This window comes from Poecile atricapillus, chromosome 12 (assembly GCF_030490865.1).
Source record: "Poecile atricapillus isolate bPoeAtr1 chromosome 12, bPoeAtr1.hap1, whole genome shotgun sequence".
NCBI lineage: Eukaryota > Metazoa > Chordata > Aves > Passeriformes > Paridae > Poecile > Poecile atricapillus.
Window position 1 is genome coordinate 10,415,257 of NC_081260.1, and position 21,793 is coordinate 10,437,049.

The following is a 21,793-nucleotide window of genomic DNA, read 5'->3' on the forward strand; positions in this document are numbered from 1 at the left end:
ATGGCATCTGATTGGCACTGCTGAGAGAGAACCAAGAGCTCCCTGAAAGGCCTTGAGCATTCCAGTTCACCCTTGGAAAGATCAGAAATAAGAACTTTTCAGGACAATGTTTTCAGAGACATAGAAGTGGACTGAGATCCTATTTTGAGTTTCTAATGCTTCTCATAAAACTCTGCAGTTCAGCCTGTGGTTTGGCAAGAGAAGAAAGAAAGGATGATCTTAAATAAAAGTGTGTACCTGCCCCTACCCCCAAATCTTGCAAACCCCGCGTCTCCCTAACCAAGGTGAAAAACAACCAGAGTTCTGCGGTACAAAGTGTTTACCCGACTGTCAGATACAGCCACAGCCAGACGCTGGTGAGAAATGAAGACACAACGATGGCAGCAATCAATTCTCCACCAGGAATGAACACAGACCTCCCATCCCCCCTTCATTCTGGCAAGTGAGCACCGACATCGGATGGCATTACTGGCTGCCAGCTGGGCACACACAGCAAGTAGGTCAAGAGCATCATTCCTTGCAAGAGTTTTCTCTGCTAAATATTGTGCCAATGACTGCATTATTGCTTGTCAGACCAAGGCTCTGAAACTGGTGTTACAAAACGCTTCCCATGACAGCAGAGGTCAGGTTTTCCATCTTGACATGTTTAAGGTTAAGCAAAACCACCCATTTTTGATAAAATGCTTTTTGATATTAAAATCTGCACTCAGGCCTGTCCTGATTGCACAAAGCAGCTTTCACCAGGACGGCTATTACAGCTGGGTAAAATCAAACAACTGAAAACCATAAATTAGGCACTTTAAGGAGATTTAACAGACTTACTCTAAAGAATTCTTTGGTTGAGCCTGAATCCAAAGTGCCATAGGCTATTTCAGTTTGTTTAGCCAGGTCCTCTGCACTCTCTATGGGTGAAACCATCCTTTCCACCGTAAGGAAGGCAGCGAGATTAGCAGTGTAGGAAGAGATAATGATGAGAGTGAAGAACCACCAGACTCCTCCAACAATTCGCCCTGAGAGAGATCTATGGAAAAACACACATCATTAAATTGCTTTGAATAATCCTTGATTTTTTCTTTCTTCACTGAAGAGAAATTCACATGCACAACCCTTTTGTCCAGATCTTCCAAGTATCTGTGAACAGGTGGACTGTGAACCAGCTCCTGATAACCTTCCTCAGGAGTGAAAAATCAGTGCACACCTGGTCTTTCCTAGTGCAACTCTTTTTGTAGTCTTTCAGTGAAAACAAGAACAGCAAATTAAGAGATAATTCATTTAAGAAGAGGAATGAGCTCTCTTGACTTCCACAAATCCTCTGTTGGAGAAGGCTTTTGCCAGAAGATTTTTGTTGTCTCTGCATGCCCAGCCTTTCCCTGTGCTAGACATTCTGGGACATGCCAGCATCATGTCCCTTTGCCCAGCTTGGAGGACACAAATGCACCTTTTCCTGCATTTACTCCCAAAATGTAACATACAGTAAACTGCAAAAAGGAATCTGAGTAAACATGCAAAAGAATGTACCAAAAATGATCCAGTATCCTTCTCTCATCACAACCTAGCAGGAATTATAAAATGAATCTGCATATTGAAGTGAGAAGAGAGGCTGGTTTGGTTTATATTTTATGTTAAAATTTGCATGTTGCACTGTTCCAAGTCAAGCATATCCCTGCTTTATAAGCACAGAGCAACAGAGAAGGAAACAGAAAAAAAAAAAAGTGTTTAGTTTTTGTTGTGGTCTTTGGTTTTTGTATGTTAAAGTGATTCCATAAGGACTTAAGAAAAAGCCTACTTGCAAACACGTAATTACAAAACACCTAATAGTCAGAAGGTCTGGATCCTGTCAGCAAGAGCTCTTGATGCTTTACAGCAATTGAACATCAGCCTTGAAGTATTTGATCTGGGCTGAAGGATGGCAGTGACACATCACTCTGCTGGGTGGGGAATTTCATTGCCATGTACATTGCTTGTTCTTCAAATACAGCATGTTGACCAAGAATCATTTCAACTGCTGAAACAAAGCTATTTCATGTTTTCCCTTAGCTCTACTGATACCAATGGAGAAAGAATCAATCCCAGAGACATCTGTGGAACCTGGGTGCTGTAGTCCTCAGTTTGTGTGAAGAGAAAAAACAGAAAACTCTTACCTCTTTATTTGTTTCCTTCAAGCCTCTCAGTGCCATCCCCAGACAGTGGGTACAAGTTGTCCTACCAACAGATGGAGATAGGCAAAAACCAAAAGTCTCATGACATGCCCCCACCACACCCACACAGGGGGTTTGCTGGTAAACAGCCCAGTCTTGGCCAGAGCCTGAGATTGCCTGAGCCATTAAAAAAATGCCATTAAATTATTTAGAAAAAAACCCACAAAAAACCCCCAAAACCAAACCAAACAAAAAAACCCCAACCATATCCATACAACATTAAAGATCATAAGAAAGAAAAAGATCACCAACACAATAAAAACAGAGAGCTCTATCTGGAATATGTGAGAGGAATGTGGAGAAAGGTGAAGCACCATTGTTCTCCACTCTCCTCTGCCCAAGGAGATAAAGCAGCAGCTCCCACTGAGAGGGCAGATGAAGGCTGGTTCCTCAGAGTAGGCATAATTCCACCAGATCACTCACAAGTGGAGGAGGCCTCCCTTTCTCGAGGGCCTCCCAAGAGGACAAAAGGCTTCCAAGCTTCAGCCTGGGCTGTGCAGACATTGTGCTCATTAACACAGGGCCACTGAGTTGCTGCAAAGGGAATTTGCAGGAATATAAACACAGAATAATGCCTTAAGTCATGGAATCTATCTACCTTACTCTACATTCTTTGTAGGTATCATGTGAGTGGGATTTTGCAGATAGCTGCAGGCCTTTTTGGCCAGTTTCTTTAACAGGTAGGGTCTTGGCTTTAGCTATTTGGTAAAGCTCAATACTGTCTCACTTGGGCTGATACAATTTTCTCCAACTACAAATCAGTGCCTGCTGAACTTGTCTAATAAGGCTTCCTTTGGAGCCAGCAAAGAAAAAGAGAAGAGCCTGACACCCTCAGAAAGAGATTTATCTCGCTGTAGTGTGGAATAAATCTAAAGTTGTCCATCTGTCTCATGACTTCAGAGGGAACTAAGATGCCTCACTAAAAACCAGTCTATCGTTTTCAGATGGCTACATCAGGTGGAATTCATTCTCTAGCTCCGTTCTTCATTACACACTTTTCATCTTCAGACAAGGACTAGAATTGAATTTCTCCTCCCTGCAGTGATGTGGAAAGTTTCAGAGCTGGACTGAGGAGGGTTTTGGCTGGCAGGTCCAGCAGATGAAACATCTACTTCCCTACAGCAGGACAAGCTCTATCTGGAGTTTCCAGGTTCCCATGGCCCTCTTGCTTTAAGGTAGATCTTGAAATAGGAAGATGAAAAAAAGATTTATCCGGGTGTTCTCATAAATTCAGTGGAAGCATTGGGAATAAAATAGTATGTGTTCATTTTCCCTATAGTTTCCCATGGGAAACATCTTACTTTCATTGGTAGCTGCCCCTTCTGTTGGTAGGACAGATGGGTTGCTAGGATGGAGATGTGCAGAAGACAAGTGTTTTCCAAACCAGTGAAACTTCAAGCTTTCACTGCTGCGACAATAAAAGGTTTGTGCCAGGCTGCATGTTCAGACAGCATCCTACACACTGAGAAAGGTAAAAATACCTTGCCCCAGAGGTCTAGCAACCTGCATGAACCAAGTCAGACAGATACAGGAAAAGGACCACCTGAGAGGCAGGAGATGGGAACAAGGGGATCCCTTGATGAAAAAGGCACTTCCCCAAGGGTCCTATGTGCAAGAGAGGGTCTTGCTAGATGGGGACCAGAGCTGTTCTCAGAAGAGTTGAGGTCACTTCAAGGAGAACTGGATGTCACTACAGTTGTTTCTCCCAGAGTCTTCCAATGAGCACAGAAAGGAGGATTAAACAGCAGCTACTATGGAGCAGTCTGGGCTGACACAGCTGTCACTTGGTGTCACAGGATGAGGCAAAAGAAAAATCAAATAAACCACAAAGTTGATAATGAAGAAAAGACAGACAGACAGACAGACAGACACTTGAAGAACAAGAACATGGACAAGCATGGGCTGGCAGCCTCCTTGACCAAAGAACCCCAATTCCCCCCGTCCATCTGCTCAAATGAAGACTCCTTATACCCACTGCAGGGGCTGGTGTAGAGGAATGCAGGAGAAAAAGGGTTAGTACAGGTACACTGGGCTAGTAATCAGAGAGTGCCTGTTTGGTTTATACTGTGAAGCACAGAAATGTTTTTCTATTACTCAGATAATAAACTCAATCACAGTTTTTAATACCAAGCACCACTTTTTCTGATGTAAGCCATACCATGTCCACATGTGCAATGATGTAATTAAAAACAACCAATTAATGCTTTAGCTTAATACAGTTTTCCAAATCACCTCAATAAATAGATACTTCGTATTTTGTATGACATTTTTAAAAAGTGAATTAAAGTGCTAACAAATGAGAGAAGCAACACAGATCTGGAACAGCAGGATTATAACTCAATTGTCAAAACAAAGTCAGATGGTGTTTTCAAAAGCAAGTGAACAGAAGAGTGCATACCTTGAGAGGAAATTTAAAAGGAAGCATGGAGTCAAATGAGAGCAAATTAGTAACGAGAGAAAAAACAAAATAAACATTCAAATTCACATTCAGTTTCCAGGAGAATAATATATATAAAATACATTCAAACAAAACCTCATTTATCAAAATAGTTTGGATTTTGTTTCTGCTCAAATAAAAGATATTTGATTTCCTATATTACAGATACATAATAAGCTTCTGACATTACTCCATTTTTAACTGGGCTGTTTGGATCGATATAAGATGGTTGTTATGCTGACAAATAACCCTGAGCACTTGTCCTAGTGTGGAGCCCCTCAATATCCCAAGCACACCTCAGCTGGTACTCCCAAGCTCCGGGCCCAGCCTTTTGCTCTCACGCCCAGCCAGCCCTCGGCCTCAGAGACACAACAGGCAGACACAGCATCTGAAGCGCTGGCTTGAGATGCTCCACCACAGGAATGGCAGTGGGAGTTTCAGGAATGTCAGGTTACCCTCTCATTGGTAGTGTGAAAGTCCCACAAATTCATTCCCATGGCCTTTAATAGGAGTCTCTTGAGTCTTCTGCTGTGAAAGCAGGGACCTAGAAATACACCCTCTACATGACTAACCTCTTGAGACAGCTTTTAATAACCCCCCTGTCTTATTCCATCAGCAATTAATTAATCTAGCCTTTTTGTTCTACATGAATAAAGAGCAAAATGAAAATACATGCTCTCATAGAGATTTCAAAGATATTTTTGCTCAGAACAGTGTTACAAATTTGACTGTTTTTTCCTGATTCCATTTGCTGTACACATCTTACATAAAAGCAAGTTTAATAATATACTTTTGATCCCTCAAAAGTGAATTTTCAATGCTTTAGCTCTCTATGCAGAAAACACAGCAGCCTTTGATAGCAGAACAAAACTGCTGAAATAAATGTTGATTACATCAAGGGATGCACTAACCCCCAGCCTTTGGCTGCTCTCTGATTCTGTTTAGATGACTCCTATTAAATACAGAGAGGAGAGTATAGGGATATATCCTCTGGAATATCCACACAGCATACTCACCGAGGATAGATCTAACTAGTCATTAGATGTCACAGCTGTTCCACACAAAGGCAGCTGAAAGAGCCTTTATCAGCAAGTACAAAAGTGATCTCTCCAGACTGCTTGTCGGCATCTCTCTACGAGTGCTGTATGCTCTCATATAAGAAATTTATTCAGACAAAATTCACAATGGAAGAATGAAGCCCCTTTTAGTGGCAATAAAATAGTATGAAACATTCATATAGTCAATGTACTGTGAATGGTGCAACCTTACAAAGATACAGATTAAGAATGGAATACTTGGGAATAGTCCCTTCTACAGAAAAGAAATTTGACATTTTAATCAACCTCAATCAACATATCAGTCAAAGGAACAGTGTTTCTGGAATTTAAACCAAGGTATTAAATTTCTCTTTTTTTTCTGTAACAATGCATGTAACTGCCTGGAATGTTATAATGGAAGATAACAAAATAACTGGACAATATCTTCAAATGAAGGCCATATATTAATACCGAGCTAATAGCTTCTGATGGACAGATAAAATAAATAGATATACTGCTGTCTCTCTTCTGTTTTTGTAGGTGTTCCCAAGGCACTTAGTGTGGTTGTATTGAAAAAACCCAATGTGTTCCACTTGTTATATAAGGTAAATGGCTGACCATGCCAAAGAGTCACATGAGAGCTTCTCAAAAATCCTATGCACTTCTATTTAACTGTCAATAACCAGACCTAGCGGAAACAGTGCGATGCCTGCAGCTTTCCATGTGATGTCCCAGTGCTTATTTCCCGGTCCTTTATATTGGGCACACACATGGTCAACAGCAATTTAAATGATATCACTACTCATCCCCTTTAACAGCAAGCAGTGGGGCAAAGTGTCAGTGCAGGTTTGAGGCACAAGGCAGAAACAGGGAGTGCAAACAGGGGGAGGAGGCCAACAGCTGTCAGTGCACAGGGGGGCAGCATACCCAGACACCAGGAACTCGGGAAACTGACACAAATCTATAGGATGATTATTGCACACTAACAGACAAAATCATGATCCTTCCCACAAAACTTCATAGAAATTTTGTCACTTCAGTGAGGCCACTCAAGACTATTAATAAACATTCTGCTTATCTTACCAGGCGTTTTTAATAAATAAAATAGCTGGAAACTGGTTATTAAATTATTGTCGTGCAAAATAAAATTATTGCTTCATCACCAAGAAACTAGATAATTTTACTGCTTATAGCAAGCACATCACCAAAATATTTAACCAGTGTAAATGCAGAAACATGATAGATGTTATTAAAAAAAAAAATAAAGTCTGTGAAACACATTGTTCAATTAGTGTGAGCTTCACTATTTTCATTTGGTTTTTAAAATACTTCTATAAAAAGAAATATAATTCTACAATAGTTAATAGCAGTGCTCTTTGTTAAATAGGTACTAATATCAATTATACTTTACTACTGCCTTATCCAGAAAGAATGTCTGCATGGATAAGAAATATCTTTATGGAAACTGGCAATGCTTATTAGATCAGAATGACTGTGAACAGTGGGACAACAAATTAGACTGGACTGAAATAACAATACACATAGAGGACAGTAGCACAGTATATCTGGAGACATGAACATGTGCAAAATGGTGGTAAGTAGAAGGATGAAAGGATGGTTAAAGAAGAAAAAAATTGGAGAAATCAGGCTCAAAAGAAAGTAAAAAGACTAGCAGGAGCCTTGATGGGGGTGGAGATGCTTTAAAGTGCTGTTGCATGTGACTTTTAAAAATAAATAATATTTTGCAAAGCAGAATGTGTTATATGCACCAAGGAGATGACCGTAAAATGAGATATGCAGCAAAAACACGGTAGCCCTCCAAGCATTGCTGAAAACAGAAAACCCTATGCATTTTACAGCCTCAACATGGTGAATATAAGTTTGGCAGAAATGCATAAATGGCACAATAAGCAATGCTACTCACTCTGGAGGCAAATGTTAACAAGCATGGTGGCTTGATGAGGATGCTGAATATTGAATGGAAATGTCAAAATAAAAATATTTGTAATTAAAAAGAAATTTGAGAAAGTAACATATATGCACCATGGCATCAGAAAATGACCATAAAATGCAAAAAGGTGATGGAGTGTTATGGAACAAACCTTGGAGAAATATCGCATCCTTGCTGCATAAAGGCACCCAGGGAAAACCAAAGGCTGTTAAATATTCCAAACTCATTTGGAGGGTCAGGAGGATTCTGAGGGTCACGTGGTTCTTCAGTGTTGTCTTCCAAGTGCCACTCATAAGGGCTGAATCTGCTGACTAGGAAAAGAACTACGCTGACGCCAATGTAAGCAAAGACTATACACATCCAAATTTCATAAGCCAAAGGATCCAGGAAAGAGAATACGCCTGGTTTAGATTTCTGAGGCTTCTTGATCATGATGGAGATACCCAGGCTCATAAAGGGTTTGGAAAAGTCTATGACTTCTTCTCGCACCAATGTTATGGTGAGGGGGGCAACAGCTATATCTGCTCTCTGAAAAGGGAAAACAAACCCAAGTAAGTTACAAGTCAGACACAACAGCATCACAATCTAGAGTCTCAGACTAATGAATCAGATGATAAATTACAAGAGTGAGTGGAAATAAATTCTTTGCAGGCTACTTTGCAGTCACTGGAGTTAAGAACTACATGATATTAACAGAAAATTATTAACAAGAAAAATTACAATCAAATCTGTTCAAGAGGTTCATGACAGCAGCAGATATTTCAATTAAGTTAAAACAGATGAATAAACACTGCACAAACTGGACAGTGAGATGGCAACCAACACAATGTCATTTCTAGTAATGGTCTGTAACCACCCATTTGTCTTGAAGACTTCGGACAAATTCTGTGTTTGCTATGTTCTAATTTTATCTTTTTCATTCATTCAGCAAGTTCTCTTGCCTTAATAATTAGTCCAAGATCTTTAAAAGGAACTGATGAGAAGTAATCAGTCACTGAATTTCAGCTGCACTTGGGTGCTACTACTTGTACGCTCTTTAAAACTCCACTGCAGTAAGGGACAGAGGATAGTAAATACTGGAGGGATAGGAACCAGACAGACCCTTTCTGTGGTCAATGAAGAACAGTTAACACAGGAGAATGCAGTGTCATGTATGCCCTCCTGTCTTAGAGACCTTGGCTTTACAGGCTTGTAACAGACTCTGTTCTGGGGCTGTCACCCGGAAGCACAACTGCATCATTCATCATTCACCTGTGTGCTGGTGAACGAATGCCCTTCCCTTCAATCTATATACATCCTTGCTGGATTCTGTGGGTAGGCAGGCATGTGAAAACAAATTACTTAGTTTTCTGATTAAAAATTAAAATTCCAGAATAGATTTTCAACATATTTAACTGTACCTGTACTTCTATGCTACAAAGATTCAAGTCATGTTACTAAGATACTCTAGCCAAGAATGGAATGCTAAAAAAAGAGCCCTGTCCATTTGAAGAGTGTTATGAGAGTCTACATACCTACATACGATATTTTAAACACTCTAACTATTCATGTTATCGATATTTTTAAAGAAGGCCTTTCATTGATAATTAAGAATTTCAGAAAGAAAAATGATTCTTCGGGAAACCTTAACCTATCAGTACCTAAACCACTGTGCACCTTTTAAATCAGATTTTTTCCCCACTAGTAACTAGGCATCTCTTTCTGGTGGAAAAATAAAGCCTGATTAAGTGGAAGATTGAATAAAAGTTAATGGGAAATGTTAATAAGATATGATTAAAATCTGTGCCATAAAATAATTAAATATACCTTTATGTAAATCTGATGGTGAAGTACATGACTGTCATTAATATCTGATTAGCTCCTCCTAGCTATTGGTTTGGGTTTTACATTTGATAAGCAGAAATGGCAAAGGCCACTCATACAGCTGATCACAGCATTGTGGGCTTGGTGTCTGCGGGTGCTTGGCAGCATCATGCAGCCATCCTGGAGCACTGCTCAGAGTCTGCAGACCAAGACCAGTGACAGCTTTGTCAGATGAGGACTGGCCCTCCCCACAGCTGCTTCTCTCTGCAGGGCACCCACAACCTCGAGGTTTGCTCCAGCCACCCAATAATATCTCTCGACAGCTCATACCAGCATGTGCAGCTACAAGGTATGTGCACAAGTTCACTGCTTGGAATAATCTGATAAAACCATGCCTGTGTGCATGTAAGGAAGTCACTTGGAAACCATGGCCCTGGGTGCCCCCTCTGACAGCCCTGCTCAGCCCCTTTTGACAGTCATGTGTGGGACACTGCCTTTCCCCTTGAGTGGCCCTTTCCTCAAGGAGAAAACCTCAGCTGATTTGTGGTCACTTACTGCAAAAATCTAGCTGAATGTAGCTTGAATTTTAAAATTGAAAATGCCCTTGGATGTCTGGATGTTTACTGGCTTTGCAGATGAATGTGCTCATCACCTAAGTAATGGACAGACTGGAGGGGAGGATATGGGTAGAGTAAGGTACCATCTTCAGAAGATGTTGGAACTTGTTCACTGAGGAATTCCCCCAAAACATATGCTTCTTTTATTGATGCCTTAAGTTTTAGCTTTCATATTTTCAGATTCTGTGCTGCTTAGGTGTATAGATCCGAGCTTCATATCAAGTGTTAGTGAGCTCTCTTCACAGAGTAGGTAGACAAAACAATTCCTTTTCCAGCTTGAGACCAAGGACAACCGTTAAAAGTTTCAGGCCCAAAAGCATAAACAATAGAATGAAGAGAGAAAACAAGAAGGATGGGACCTCATAGTCCAAAGCTGTAATTGGACAATTAACCTCAATATGCAAATGGACTAAAACGTCTAAAGGTGTGAAACTTTGTGACTGGTTAGGCATTTTTGTGACCATTTTGGGTCCATCTTGGGTGTAGCCCTGGCCAGGCTCTTGTACTGCCCAAGGAGTATATTTTAAGGCCTTTTAATATATACATACTTTATCCTTTAACTGTCTAGTCTCTGTTCTAGGTCAGCCTTCTCAAGGCATCATTATTAGCTGCTGCTTGTTGAGTTAAACACCAGATATCTGCAGTCAGGGTGAGATTCACAAGGAACACCAGTTTAAATTTAGTCAGAATCCACAGCCAGCTGTAAGACCTTAGTCTTAGTTCTGACCATGCCACTGTACTTCTTGTTGAACTAATGAGGTACTTATAAGTTAATTCTTATTAGAGCAAGCTTATGGATCAGGACCCCTGCGGAGACTTAGCAATGGCTCCACGTGAAACTTGGGTAGAATGCAGGTTCCCACCAGCCACTTCTGCACATGGACTGCCAGCCTTGGAACACCCCATGCTTTTCAGTTGTAAAAGCATGTAGTTTCTGGAGCATTTTCATGGACTTGGAGAATTTTAATTCTCCCAAAGTAATATTTTAATTGCTAAAGTAGACATGGTGGAACTGTTTCTAAAGTGCTGATGCAGCATGCAATAAGGTCTGTATCTCCTTCAAGCCCAGCTGAGTTCATGCAGGATGTTCCTGTGGGGGGATGAAGCTGGTGCTGAAGCACAGACAAATCACTTGTTAAAGCCCTGACTGTTACCCATGTTCATATCATACAATACAGTTTTCTTTGTAAATAATTTTGAACTGCATTTTAATATTAAATGGAATACAAATATTAATTTTCTCATACATTTCAGCCTTCCTGCTTTCCAACCATCCCTACCAAAGGCATTCACTGTATTGGAAACACCAAAAACCACCCTCATCCCTTAGTGAACATGGCAGCAAATGGTTTCTGCAAAGCGAACAAGCATGGATTCACACACAGGGTCTTGGGAAACCAGGGCACTGAGAGTGGACCAGCTACAATCTAACACCCAAGTCTGGTTGGTCACTACTTCCCTGAATATTAGCTGCACTAGGGAGGTTAAAAACAGTTCTCTCTTTGCTTATTTATTTAGAGATACAGTATTTGAAATGGAGAGCTTATGGAGAGCTCTAAGCACCCTAAAGGATCATTAATAACTGCAGCACTGTTGAGAAATTCCCTCCCTGTTATGGCTGCAGATAAGCAGAACCCATACAAATTGAGCTCGATTAAAAAGAACACAACCACAAACATGCTCTTCTTCGTACAGAACTGGAGAGGGGTTTAAGAACCTCAACAACTGAGCTTGCTAATCACTCATGACTAATGGTGTTTCAAACATCATCTTCACTGCATTTGAGCTGGGCGAGAAATGTCATGGATTCCTCTGAGGCTTGTTCTGTCTTTGCCTACTAGTGTGGGAGGGATGGATTTAGAGAGGACAGGCAGCACAGAGGCTCTGCCCACTCTGCTCAAAGATGACACCAGGGAGCTGCAAACCTCGACTCTTATGGGGAGGGATAAAAAAAAAATAGCAAATGGGAATATCCTTCTACATGAAGAATGAAAAATGATAAGATGTTCCACCTCTGTAATCCAACAGGAGGGACAAGATTCTTCTGCTTACAGACCTACTGTGCACTAGAGACAGTGAGAGATTTGGGCTATGCCCCTGCCTGCACATGCTTTGGGTCACTCCTGCTCACAGAAATGAACACCTCCTTTGCTTGAGGGCTGCTTTTCAAGAAGGGAGTCAGGACTGCAGTCGTTTGTGTGATGGGACACCAGGTAGCACCCCAGCTCTGTGCAGACTGAAGCAGAGGGACACTGATTGACTTCCATTGGCAGCCAAACCTCTGGGCACCCCAAAAGTCCTGGATGCAGGTACACACGGACACCAGAAGAAGCAACATTGCAATAGTGACTGTCCCTGAGCATGTTTTAACACTTCTCAGTGCAGTCTGAGGTTTCCAGGTACCAGAAAAGAGTGTCAGACAGAGCAACACATCACACGTGGTATCAGCTGGTAAGAGCTACCTTTGTAAAGGCAGTCCAATATCCCCAAGGATATTCAGGGTGTGTTGGAAGGCCAGGTCATGGGGGCAATGTGGTTTTAACACATTAGCTCACACTTATTTAAAGACAACAGGTCATATCTGACTAGCAACATGCTGCATTGAAGTCTTAATGTGCCCTAGCTGAGCAGTGTTAAAAGATATTAAGGTGTTAAAATGGCAGTTGGCCCTGTCTGCCACAGTTTGTCAAAGTTAAATCCATTTGTGATTTCTGTGGATGTCCACAGCTCATTCTGACACACTCCTGCTATTCACAGATGGAGACATAAAGAGTACATCTGCTTTTGGGGCTGTGGACATACGTGTGCCTCCTCTGCCTGTGCCTGGACTCAGGTCAGCCAAAGCCCAGGACCATGGCAGTGTGGCTCTGTGCCAGGGCTGTGAACCTGTTCCCCACCACAGCTCAGCCTGGTCAGGGACCCCACATCTGTCCACATGTACAGGATGAGGGTCTGTCTGAGCTGCAGTACAGGCCTTTGGGGACCTGTACCTGGGCATCCCTGCTGCAGAAACCAGGAGTCAGGAGCAAAGGATGAGCTTCTCCCACTCATGGCACAGTCAGGCTCTGCCACAGACTAAGAGCATGTGGGAGGTTTTAAGGAAAAGTAGGAATAGAATTAGTCTGCCTCTCTGCTATGATTCAAAGGCTTTATGTGCCATCTCTAGTATTTCTACATGCTGCTGGTAGAGCCAGAGAGGCCAGCACCACACGAGGCTGGTTAGTCTGCTAAAGGCAGGGAGATGTGTCGGCAGTCCCACTCTGACAGACTGCGGAGGCTGCTGTGTTCTGGGGACTGCCTGTCCTTTACATCCTTGCTTCATTCCTTTGTGCTATTTTACATATTGAGAGGCTTGTTTTAACCTGAGCAGAGTTTTAAAGGCTGTAAGGTCTGGCTGCTCTTTTCATTCCCAAAGCATTTGTAGTTACAATTAAGATCTGTGTTAAAACTACTGTCAATTAGTCTCAGTGCTGTGAAAAGCATCAGGCCCGGGGAGGGATGGCTTCCCCTGGCTGAACAGGGAAGGAAGAACAGCAGCCTGCTTTAAAAAGGGAAGAAGAAATAAAAGCCTACAGAAAGAGGCTGACCCCACAGAAGAGAAAAGACGACTGTCTAGTGCTTAGCAGCTGGTGGGTACAAAGCCCCGAGCACAGGGGCCGAGGGAGGTGCTGCTGCTCCTCAGCCCCAGCCAAGGGCACGTCCTCAGCCCATGGGTCACTGCAGGACAGCACTTGCCTTACTGGATTGCTCTGCTGCTTAGATTTAAATAGTGATTCAGTCTCCTGGACTGAGAATGATTTAGCTACTTCCCTTCTGAAATGTCCAACAAAAAAGCTTTACCTATTTTCTATTTTTATTCTGTTGAAAGTTTCCAATATGCTTTGGAAATTTCTTAGTTTAAAAAAATAACTGCTTGAAGGAGTATATGGCAGGATGAGGATGGTAGGTTATTTTGACACTATCAGAGTGAAAGAGCAAAATTAAGGTTTTTTTCAGCCTGAACCAACATTTTTTGATATATGAAAAACCAAATACATTTCTTTTTATGCCCAATTTCATTATTAATTAGTATTATAATTAGCATTATTACTACTACTACTACTACTATTACCATCACTAACATTTAAAAATTGCTAGCAAACCACAAAGCTCTGTTATTTCCTCTTCAACAAGACTGCTGGGTTCTCCTGCCTGAAGCAAAGGAGTTTGGGAATATCTGCTCAGGCAGAATTCCCTGCCTCTGGGACTGCCATCCCTCTGCAACCAGGTGCATTGGTATAGCCCCTGGCAAAGCCAAAGGAAAGGCCCAAGGGGGACAGCTGAGATTGTCCTTGACTTCAGGGACCCTACAGTACAGCAGACTTTTATGCCCTCCAATCAGACCTGATGTGATATGAGACAGGGGAGGGAGAATTTTTAATGGGAAACATTTTAGTGTGTAAATGGCAATGTGTAACTCCTGGGACTGCTCCAGCTGGCCTAGCTAATGCTGACCTCCAGTGAGTTTTACACTCCAGACCTGCAGAACAGTGACACATCAACCCTGTTGCTTTGGGTACAGCTCAGTGCACACTGAGCCCCCTCCCCTCCAATGCAGTGGACTGGAGGCTGCCTTTTCTCCCCTGACTTTGTGCTGCATTCCATAGGAAGCAAGAGCAATAGCAACAATGAACTGGCACAACCCAAACATTAAATACAGTTAATTAGGGTTTTAACATTAAAATGACAAGCCATTCATTTTCTATGACTGTCCTAAGAGCAATTTTAGAAGAGCCGCATGCATGGAGCTATGCAAAAAAGGGCTCAGTATTCAAAAAGCCAGCTGAGATGCCCCAGCAGTGCCAGGTGGTGGCAAGGAGGCTGCTGGGTCAGGAATATGCTGTATTTGACAAATGACTAGTCACTGGTTATCACTTGAGACAAATGCAATCTAAAGTATTGTGTTTCTGCCACAGCTCAGCTCAGCTGCTGGATAACTGGTACAAAACCAATCAGGACCCTTTTATCCTACTAAGTCTATCTTCCATAGATGCTAACAAAGGTACTTAAAATCTAATCTGTCTCTTGTCTTCCCAAAATGGAATCCAGAGGAGCCAAATTTGAGTCATTTTGCTGACAAGATTCACAGGGGCATTACGGTAACATAGTTTTAGTTCCCTAATAGAGTTTTAAGCCCGTGAGAGATATAGGAAAGTCAGCACGTAAATGAGGCGCTTGCTCCAAATAATTAGCACTTCTATTAGTGCTCCAAATAAATAGCACTTTCTCATCTTCAAAGGGCTTAGTGCACATTCTTATCAGTGTGGTACACAGCCCCCTCTCAAGGGATGGAGAAAGAGGCCAAGGGTGTTTCACAATGTTTGCAAATAGAGCTGGGAAAAGGTCTGGAGGGCTGGTGGGGTTTGTACTCAGAGTTCAGGGGCTATTTTCCCTGCTTACAGAAAGCCAGGTGGATTTCCATGCAGCTTGCAAGCTCAGTTCAGCTGGGTAGTTTGAGGAGCTGGCTCAGCAGTGCAGGGCTGGAAGCATTAACCTGGGTCTGCACTCAATCCTCACGGGACACATCTGACCTTTGAATAATTGAGCATTGCAGTGGGGAGGCTTCAGTAACAGAGCTCACAGCATGAGTACAGGAACTGTTGGGGGTCAGGGAGGGAAACATTCCTCAATTTTTCATTAGCAAGAAAACATAGATGAAAACTGCTCAGAATACAAAGGAACTGACCTTTTTGCAGGGGAAAATGAAAATAGTGGGGTGGTTTTGGATCTGTCTTAAGGAATGGTCTGTGGTGCCTGTAGGGCTGGCTTTGCTGGTGTGGAAAGGTCATAAGTATGGTTAGGGCTGATTGATGCTAAGGAGGCAAAGCTCTCTGAGTTAGCCTGATCCCAAGAGGCTGTGGAAAAGGCAGCTGCAGCCAACCTGCTTATCACACATTGGTTTGGGTTGGAAAGCACCTTTAAAGATCATCTAGTTCAAACTCCCTGCAGTAACAAGGGACATTTTCCACTAGATCAGAGTGTTTAGAGCCCTGGCCAGCTTCACCTTCAATGTTTCCAGGGATGGAAACACTGCTCCTCTGGGTAACCTGGGCCATGTCCTCAGCACCCTCACTATGAAGAATTTCTTCCTCATATCTAATCTGAATCTACCTTCTTTCAGTTTAAAGCCATTCCCCCTTGTCTTATCACTAGATGACCCTCTAAAACATCCCTCTCCACCTATCTTGTAGCCCCTTTAGGTGTTGGAAGGTACTCTAAGGTCACTTTGGAACCTTCATTTCACCAGGCTGAAGAGTCTCAAGTTTCTCAGCCTTTCCTCACAGGACAGGTGCTTCAGCCCTCAGAGCACTTTTGAGGCTCTTTATGCAGGTGGATGTGGTATGGCACAGCAGCTGCACAGACTAATCTTACTGGGCTCAAGACACAAAAACCATAGCCCACAACACACCTTTCCTCCCCTAGTGTAGACAGTCCCTATGCTCTGACTGTTACCAGCAATTTCAGGTTCTCTTTTGCCATGCTTTTTCCACATGGTATGGTTATTTTTTAAGTGAATGAGCAAATTACATTGCTTGTCTCTTGCAAGTACATCAAAAGGACCCAATTACAGCTGATACTCTTGGCAGTTCTTGAACCATACACAGAGCAACTGAGGGTACAGGTTTCCAGTGCAGTGTAATTTGCTTGGAACTAAACTAAGCCTTTGCTTCAGAGGTTCTCAGTGGACTTGTGTTCTCTAAGAGAGCGAACATCAGTTTCCCAAATTGCACAACTGAGGCATGGGGAGTTCAGAAGATTTGCATAATGTCAAACCTCAAAGCAACAGGGAAGCAAAGAAGTAATCCAAGGGTCCAGAACCGTGTTTACTCTCTGTAATCAGTAGATTTCCCTCCCTGCCATAATACAATACAACAAAAATATTGTTATTTCTATAAAACATTTTCAAGTTGAACAGACTACCAATTACACAATAAGGCACCAGGACTGACTGCTCCAGAGTAAGAAAACTTGTGAAAATCTAGCAATTACTTAAAAAAGACTGATTCATTTGAAAAGAATTATCTCACCAAACATTTTGCAAGAATGATGATGCATTATCCCAAGGAAATTTTGAGGTGACTTTTAGAAATTACACTCAGCCACAGAACAAAAGGAGGCAATTGAAATATGCGCTTCTGCTCAGATATTTTTAATAAAGGAAAGCTTGTTAAAAATAAACTGCAAAAAAGATTTGGGCGGAATCACAAATCATCTCATTAGCATTTGAGGAAAAAAAAAGATGAAATATCAGCTTGAGAAGTCTTTTCTGCAAAGCCAATTTTCTCCCCCTTCCATCTGGTTTATCTGTATTCCAAAATTCTCATTTTCAAAGAAGTTTCTAAAATGGCAGTTCCGGACTGTTTTTGTTCTTACTAAACAAAGTGATGTACACCCAATATAGAAATATAAAGAGGAATGCAGTGAATTAGCTTTTTTTTTTTTTTGTCTGACAGTTGATTTTTGAAGCCAAACCGAGTGTTTAAAGAGAAAAAACCATGTGGGTGATTTCACACCTGCATTGCTTCTTACCCTCAAAAGCAACCATGGAGTTAAATGGGTCTGGTCAAACACAAACCAAGATCAGTGACCCAGCAAGGCTCAGCATTCCAGATCAGACCTTTAATAAGAGGGACACCCCCCCAGCACTTAGGAAAAAAGGAGATCTGGCAAATGAAGAAGAAGCATATGAAGAGCAAACTGAAAATTCTGCTGTAAACAAGAATTCGAAATTTGCCCAATGCTACTTCTCAACATTTTGTGGACTCTGATTTGGAGAACAGCAGTAAAAAAAGTGACACTTTCCTGCAATGAAACAATTAGAAAAGTAGACTATAAAAAGGGCAATACAAAGAAATATTTAGATTTTTAAAGGCAGTATTCAAGTAGATGATTTTATTTTGCAGTTTATTAACTTAGAGCATAAATTTTTATAAAGAACATTAAAATGAAGGTTAAGAGAAACTTACCCCATAGACCAGTTCACCCACCATGCCATTCCATATCTTAGTCTCAGGGTCCCTAGCTCCATATTTCCCATCTCCAACAATTGACAGTTTGTATTTTATTCCAACATGTTTTGCTATTTCAGAAGCTAAGTCTACACAATATCCTTCATATCTCTCATTCCCTTCTAGTTGTTCATGGTTTTTCTTATACATTACATATGGTGATTCCTTTGAAACAAAAGTAAAGATCAAAAATCTATGAATGTAAAATACAGCTGTAAACCACACAAAATGAGAGCTCTTATTATCCTTTATATTATTGGCAATTATTTACAATATTTCTTGCTTTGGTACAGAAATTAGAAACACAGACTTCTGCAGTATAAAATTCCTTGGCTGATCTTACATCCACACATCCTATTGACTGTATTCCTAGTAAGGAGCCATTGATGACAACAGAACTTTGTTAAAAAGTTACACTTCTGTTTGCATTATTAGGCCTGATTAGACGGTCAAGTAGCATCATTGTAGCAAAAATTCAAGTTTTAACATTTAAAGACTGACATATCCTACACCTGTTCCATCACCACAATTTCCTAAGGCCCCAGTGGCCAAGAATGGGGCTCTGATGGAGTTATTTTCAAAGGAGCCTAAGGGAAGCTAGGTTGAAATTCTCAGCAGCATTTTTTTGTCACTGAATTCCCTTAGCCTTCTTGGAAAATTCTAGTTGAAATGCTGATTATATCTAAATCCATAGAAGTAAAAATACAATGCTTCAGGAAACAGCAAAAATTGACTCATGCTTAGTAGAATTGTAAAAGTCGCAAAAGTCACAACAAATGCAGTACAGAGCAGTTCTGTAGAGGCGCTGGGACTGACACAGGTGCTGCTGCTTGTGACACACAGGAAGAGCTTTGCTCCTTTGGAATTGCACAGGTAAAAGCTGCTTTTCACCCAGTGCTAGAGCAGTTCCAGTTCTCTACAGGCTTCATTGTGCCACCCTTACTCAGTCCACAGGGGTTGAGTTTACAGGAGCTGCACCTGAGTGAGGGGTGCAAGATTTGACTCTACAACAGAAAGGCCAATCTCTGTGCTCATTTACACGCATGCATAATAACTTCACTTATATGAGGCACTTAATCGAATTCAAGTGTCTGAGAAGCAGCAAAGCACAATGGTGACCTCAGTGAGCTCCTCCTGTGAGCAGACATATATAAGTCAGCAGGGTCAAGCCCTCAGAACATCTCTGGAAGATACTGAACTTTCCAGTCACTTGAATTCACACAAGTATTCAACAGTATCCAGCATCTGCCTCCTGACAAGGCATCTAACAGACCTCAGGAGTCACGTGCCTTGTTTCCTAAACACAAACATACTAAGAACATAAAACTTACCAAGATGGTAGTGACTACTATAGTTCTGTTCTCCACAGATGAAGTGTCATTAGAGGGCAGCTGATCTAATGCTGGTACATATCTTTCATATTCATTCCAATAACCAGCCTATAAAAATGGAGATTGTTACCTCATTACATCCCTTTACAAGGACTTGTACCTGAACTTGTAAGAGCAACTGTCAAAACATATGGTTTTGTAATATTTCTCACTCACTGTTTTTGTCATTAAGGGACTACATTAGCTTTACATCCATTTCCTTAAAGAAAAAATGTTCTCAAACCCAAGAGCAAATCAGTACAAGCCAAATCTAAGTGAAAATACATATTCAATTCTCCCTATGTCAATTCACATTAGTATGGTGCCTGTGGAATAAATTCCCATATATCCACAGCACAAGAACATACTACAGACAAGAAAATAAACTGCAGAGCATTCTGAGTAAAATTCTCTGATTTTGTGATTTTTATCCAATACAGCCCCAGCAGACCTGAGCTGGCTTTAGAGCAGATGCATAGACATTAGCAATGCAGGCACAGCTGCATTATCTTGAGTATGGAACACAAAACCCTCTGTGAGCATGAGGTGACTTTATCAGCTGGCTTGTGCTGACCTTTGGCTGCATCACTAGGCTATCACAAAAGCTTTTGTATTTCTGCGCAACACAGACGAACACTGTTCTCTGCATTGTACACCTCCCTGAGACACTGGGCCATGTTTAGAGGTATTTAGTTATCAAATGTGCAGAAATGTTTAAGGAGTCTCAGTGGTGATCAAGCAGGTTAAGAACCCATCTCCAGGTGAAATCAGGGGATTTAAGATACTCACCTACACACATTCCTCTCTCAGTACTTTTGTGACCCTGTCTACCTAATTATTTTTGAACATCTGCATTAAACTTCTTTTATAACACCAATCTAGGAAACTATTCCACTTACAATCTATATTTTATTTAGGAGACAAGAGAATTAATATGAAATTTTAATTAAAACCAAGCTTATTTTCTTTTAATTTTACAAGGTTTCACTGGTTCCAGCTTCACTATGGCTCCAAAGCCTTATATGGAGATAGAAGGAAAGATGGAGAGGAATTTAGAAGATAGGACTAAGCACAGGACTATGACAGCAGGTATCATACTTGGCAGTGAAAAAGCTCCAGAAGGGTTTTAAAGGAAAATGTTGTGTTTGAAGCTGACATGGAAACCAGTGAAGATGTTAAGCAGGGTGAGTGGTTTAGTCCAGGAACTGAATATAACAAGGTTCCTGGGATAGGGAAGACAGCATGAAGGGGGCACTCCTCAGGACCCTGTTATTACATTGCATCTCTGGTATTTTTCAATTCAATTGGTTTGATGGAATAAATATTTGTGAAGGTGTGAAATCTGGATCCATGTCTTGAAACTCACCTTCCGTGATCCAGCAGCTTTCATTTCATACACATCAATTGTGTAATTTGTTCTCCGACCATAGGTGTCGAACTGGATGTTCCCTGTCATTCCTTGAACTTGCACCTTGAGGGTATAAACAGAAAAATATTTTAATAAAAGATTCACTTTCTTTTTTATCTATGTAAGAGACTTTCACTGCTTCTGACACAGCCAGTTGTACTGTTCAAAACAGCCTCAGTGCCCATTCTCTGAGCTCCAGCTGTACGTATTTGTTAGCACTCAGTTGATGACTTGCTGCCGGAGTGAGCTGCATTTAAGTGAAATTAGCCCTGCATATATGTTAAATGTAAGAAAGACTGATTCTGCCATGCTTGGTCACGCTGGGTTCACTGGCACAGAACAGAGCACCAGCGAGGCACAAGCAACAATTAGTGCAGTTAAACTCCTCACAACATGGCACAGAGTGATCTGCAGTACAGACCAGAATGGCATATCATTCACTCTGGGAAGTACTTTATTTTAAGATCAGTCCTAGTGTAGGAGAAAGGAACAAATGTCTTCTCTGAATGAGCACAGACAATTGCCTCTACTGGTTATGGAGTTTTGGTCTCAGTCAGGATGGATGGGTGTACAGACAGTAAATCATTACCGTTACCTACTCACATGAATCATCTGAAAGGGAAGTATAAAGTACTTCGCCTCAAAAAAAGCGCCTTTCTTATTTCCCTTTATGAAAGGATGAAGTATTTTCATTTATCACTTATCAACTCTGACAAGCTGTCATCTCAGGCAGAAGAGGTAACAGTTGCAAACTTCAGTAGGGGCAAATTAGCTTTAATATTTAGCAAAAACTGTAGAAGTTACAGGAAGAGGTGATGCTAGACTAGTCAAAGGCAAACTGTTCAGGGCTGGTGACTGATCTGCTGTTCACTGTTTAGAGATAAGGTGTAAGGCTATATAGAACAAAAATTACATGGACCTCAA

The 21,793-nt window shown here is 41.4% G+C and overlaps 1 protein-coding gene across 3 annotated transcripts in view; it reads right to left on the minus strand.

The window, feature by feature from the left end:
* Nucleotides 1-21,793, minus strand: part of GRIA3 (glutamate ionotropic receptor AMPA type subunit 3) — a 145,782-nt gene that overhangs the window by 33,324 nt on the left and 90,665 nt on the right. For 2 of the 3 annotated variants that reach the window (XM_058848112.1, XM_058848115.1), the window contains exons 8-12: nt 20,828-20,932; nt 19,423-19,530; nt 18,050-18,256; nt 7,775-8,151; nt 823-1,021 (exon numbers count right to left, since the gene is read on the minus strand). In XM_058848112.1, the coding sequence (XP_058704095.1) occupies nt 823-1,021; nt 7,775-8,151; nt 18,050-18,256; nt 19,423-19,530; nt 20,828-20,932 (996 nt within the window). The remainder of the gene's footprint in view (nt 1-822; nt 1,022-7,774; nt 8,152-18,049; nt 18,257-19,422; nt 19,531-20,827; nt 20,933-21,793) is intronic. The other variant, XM_058848113.1, reaches the window with a different exon arrangement.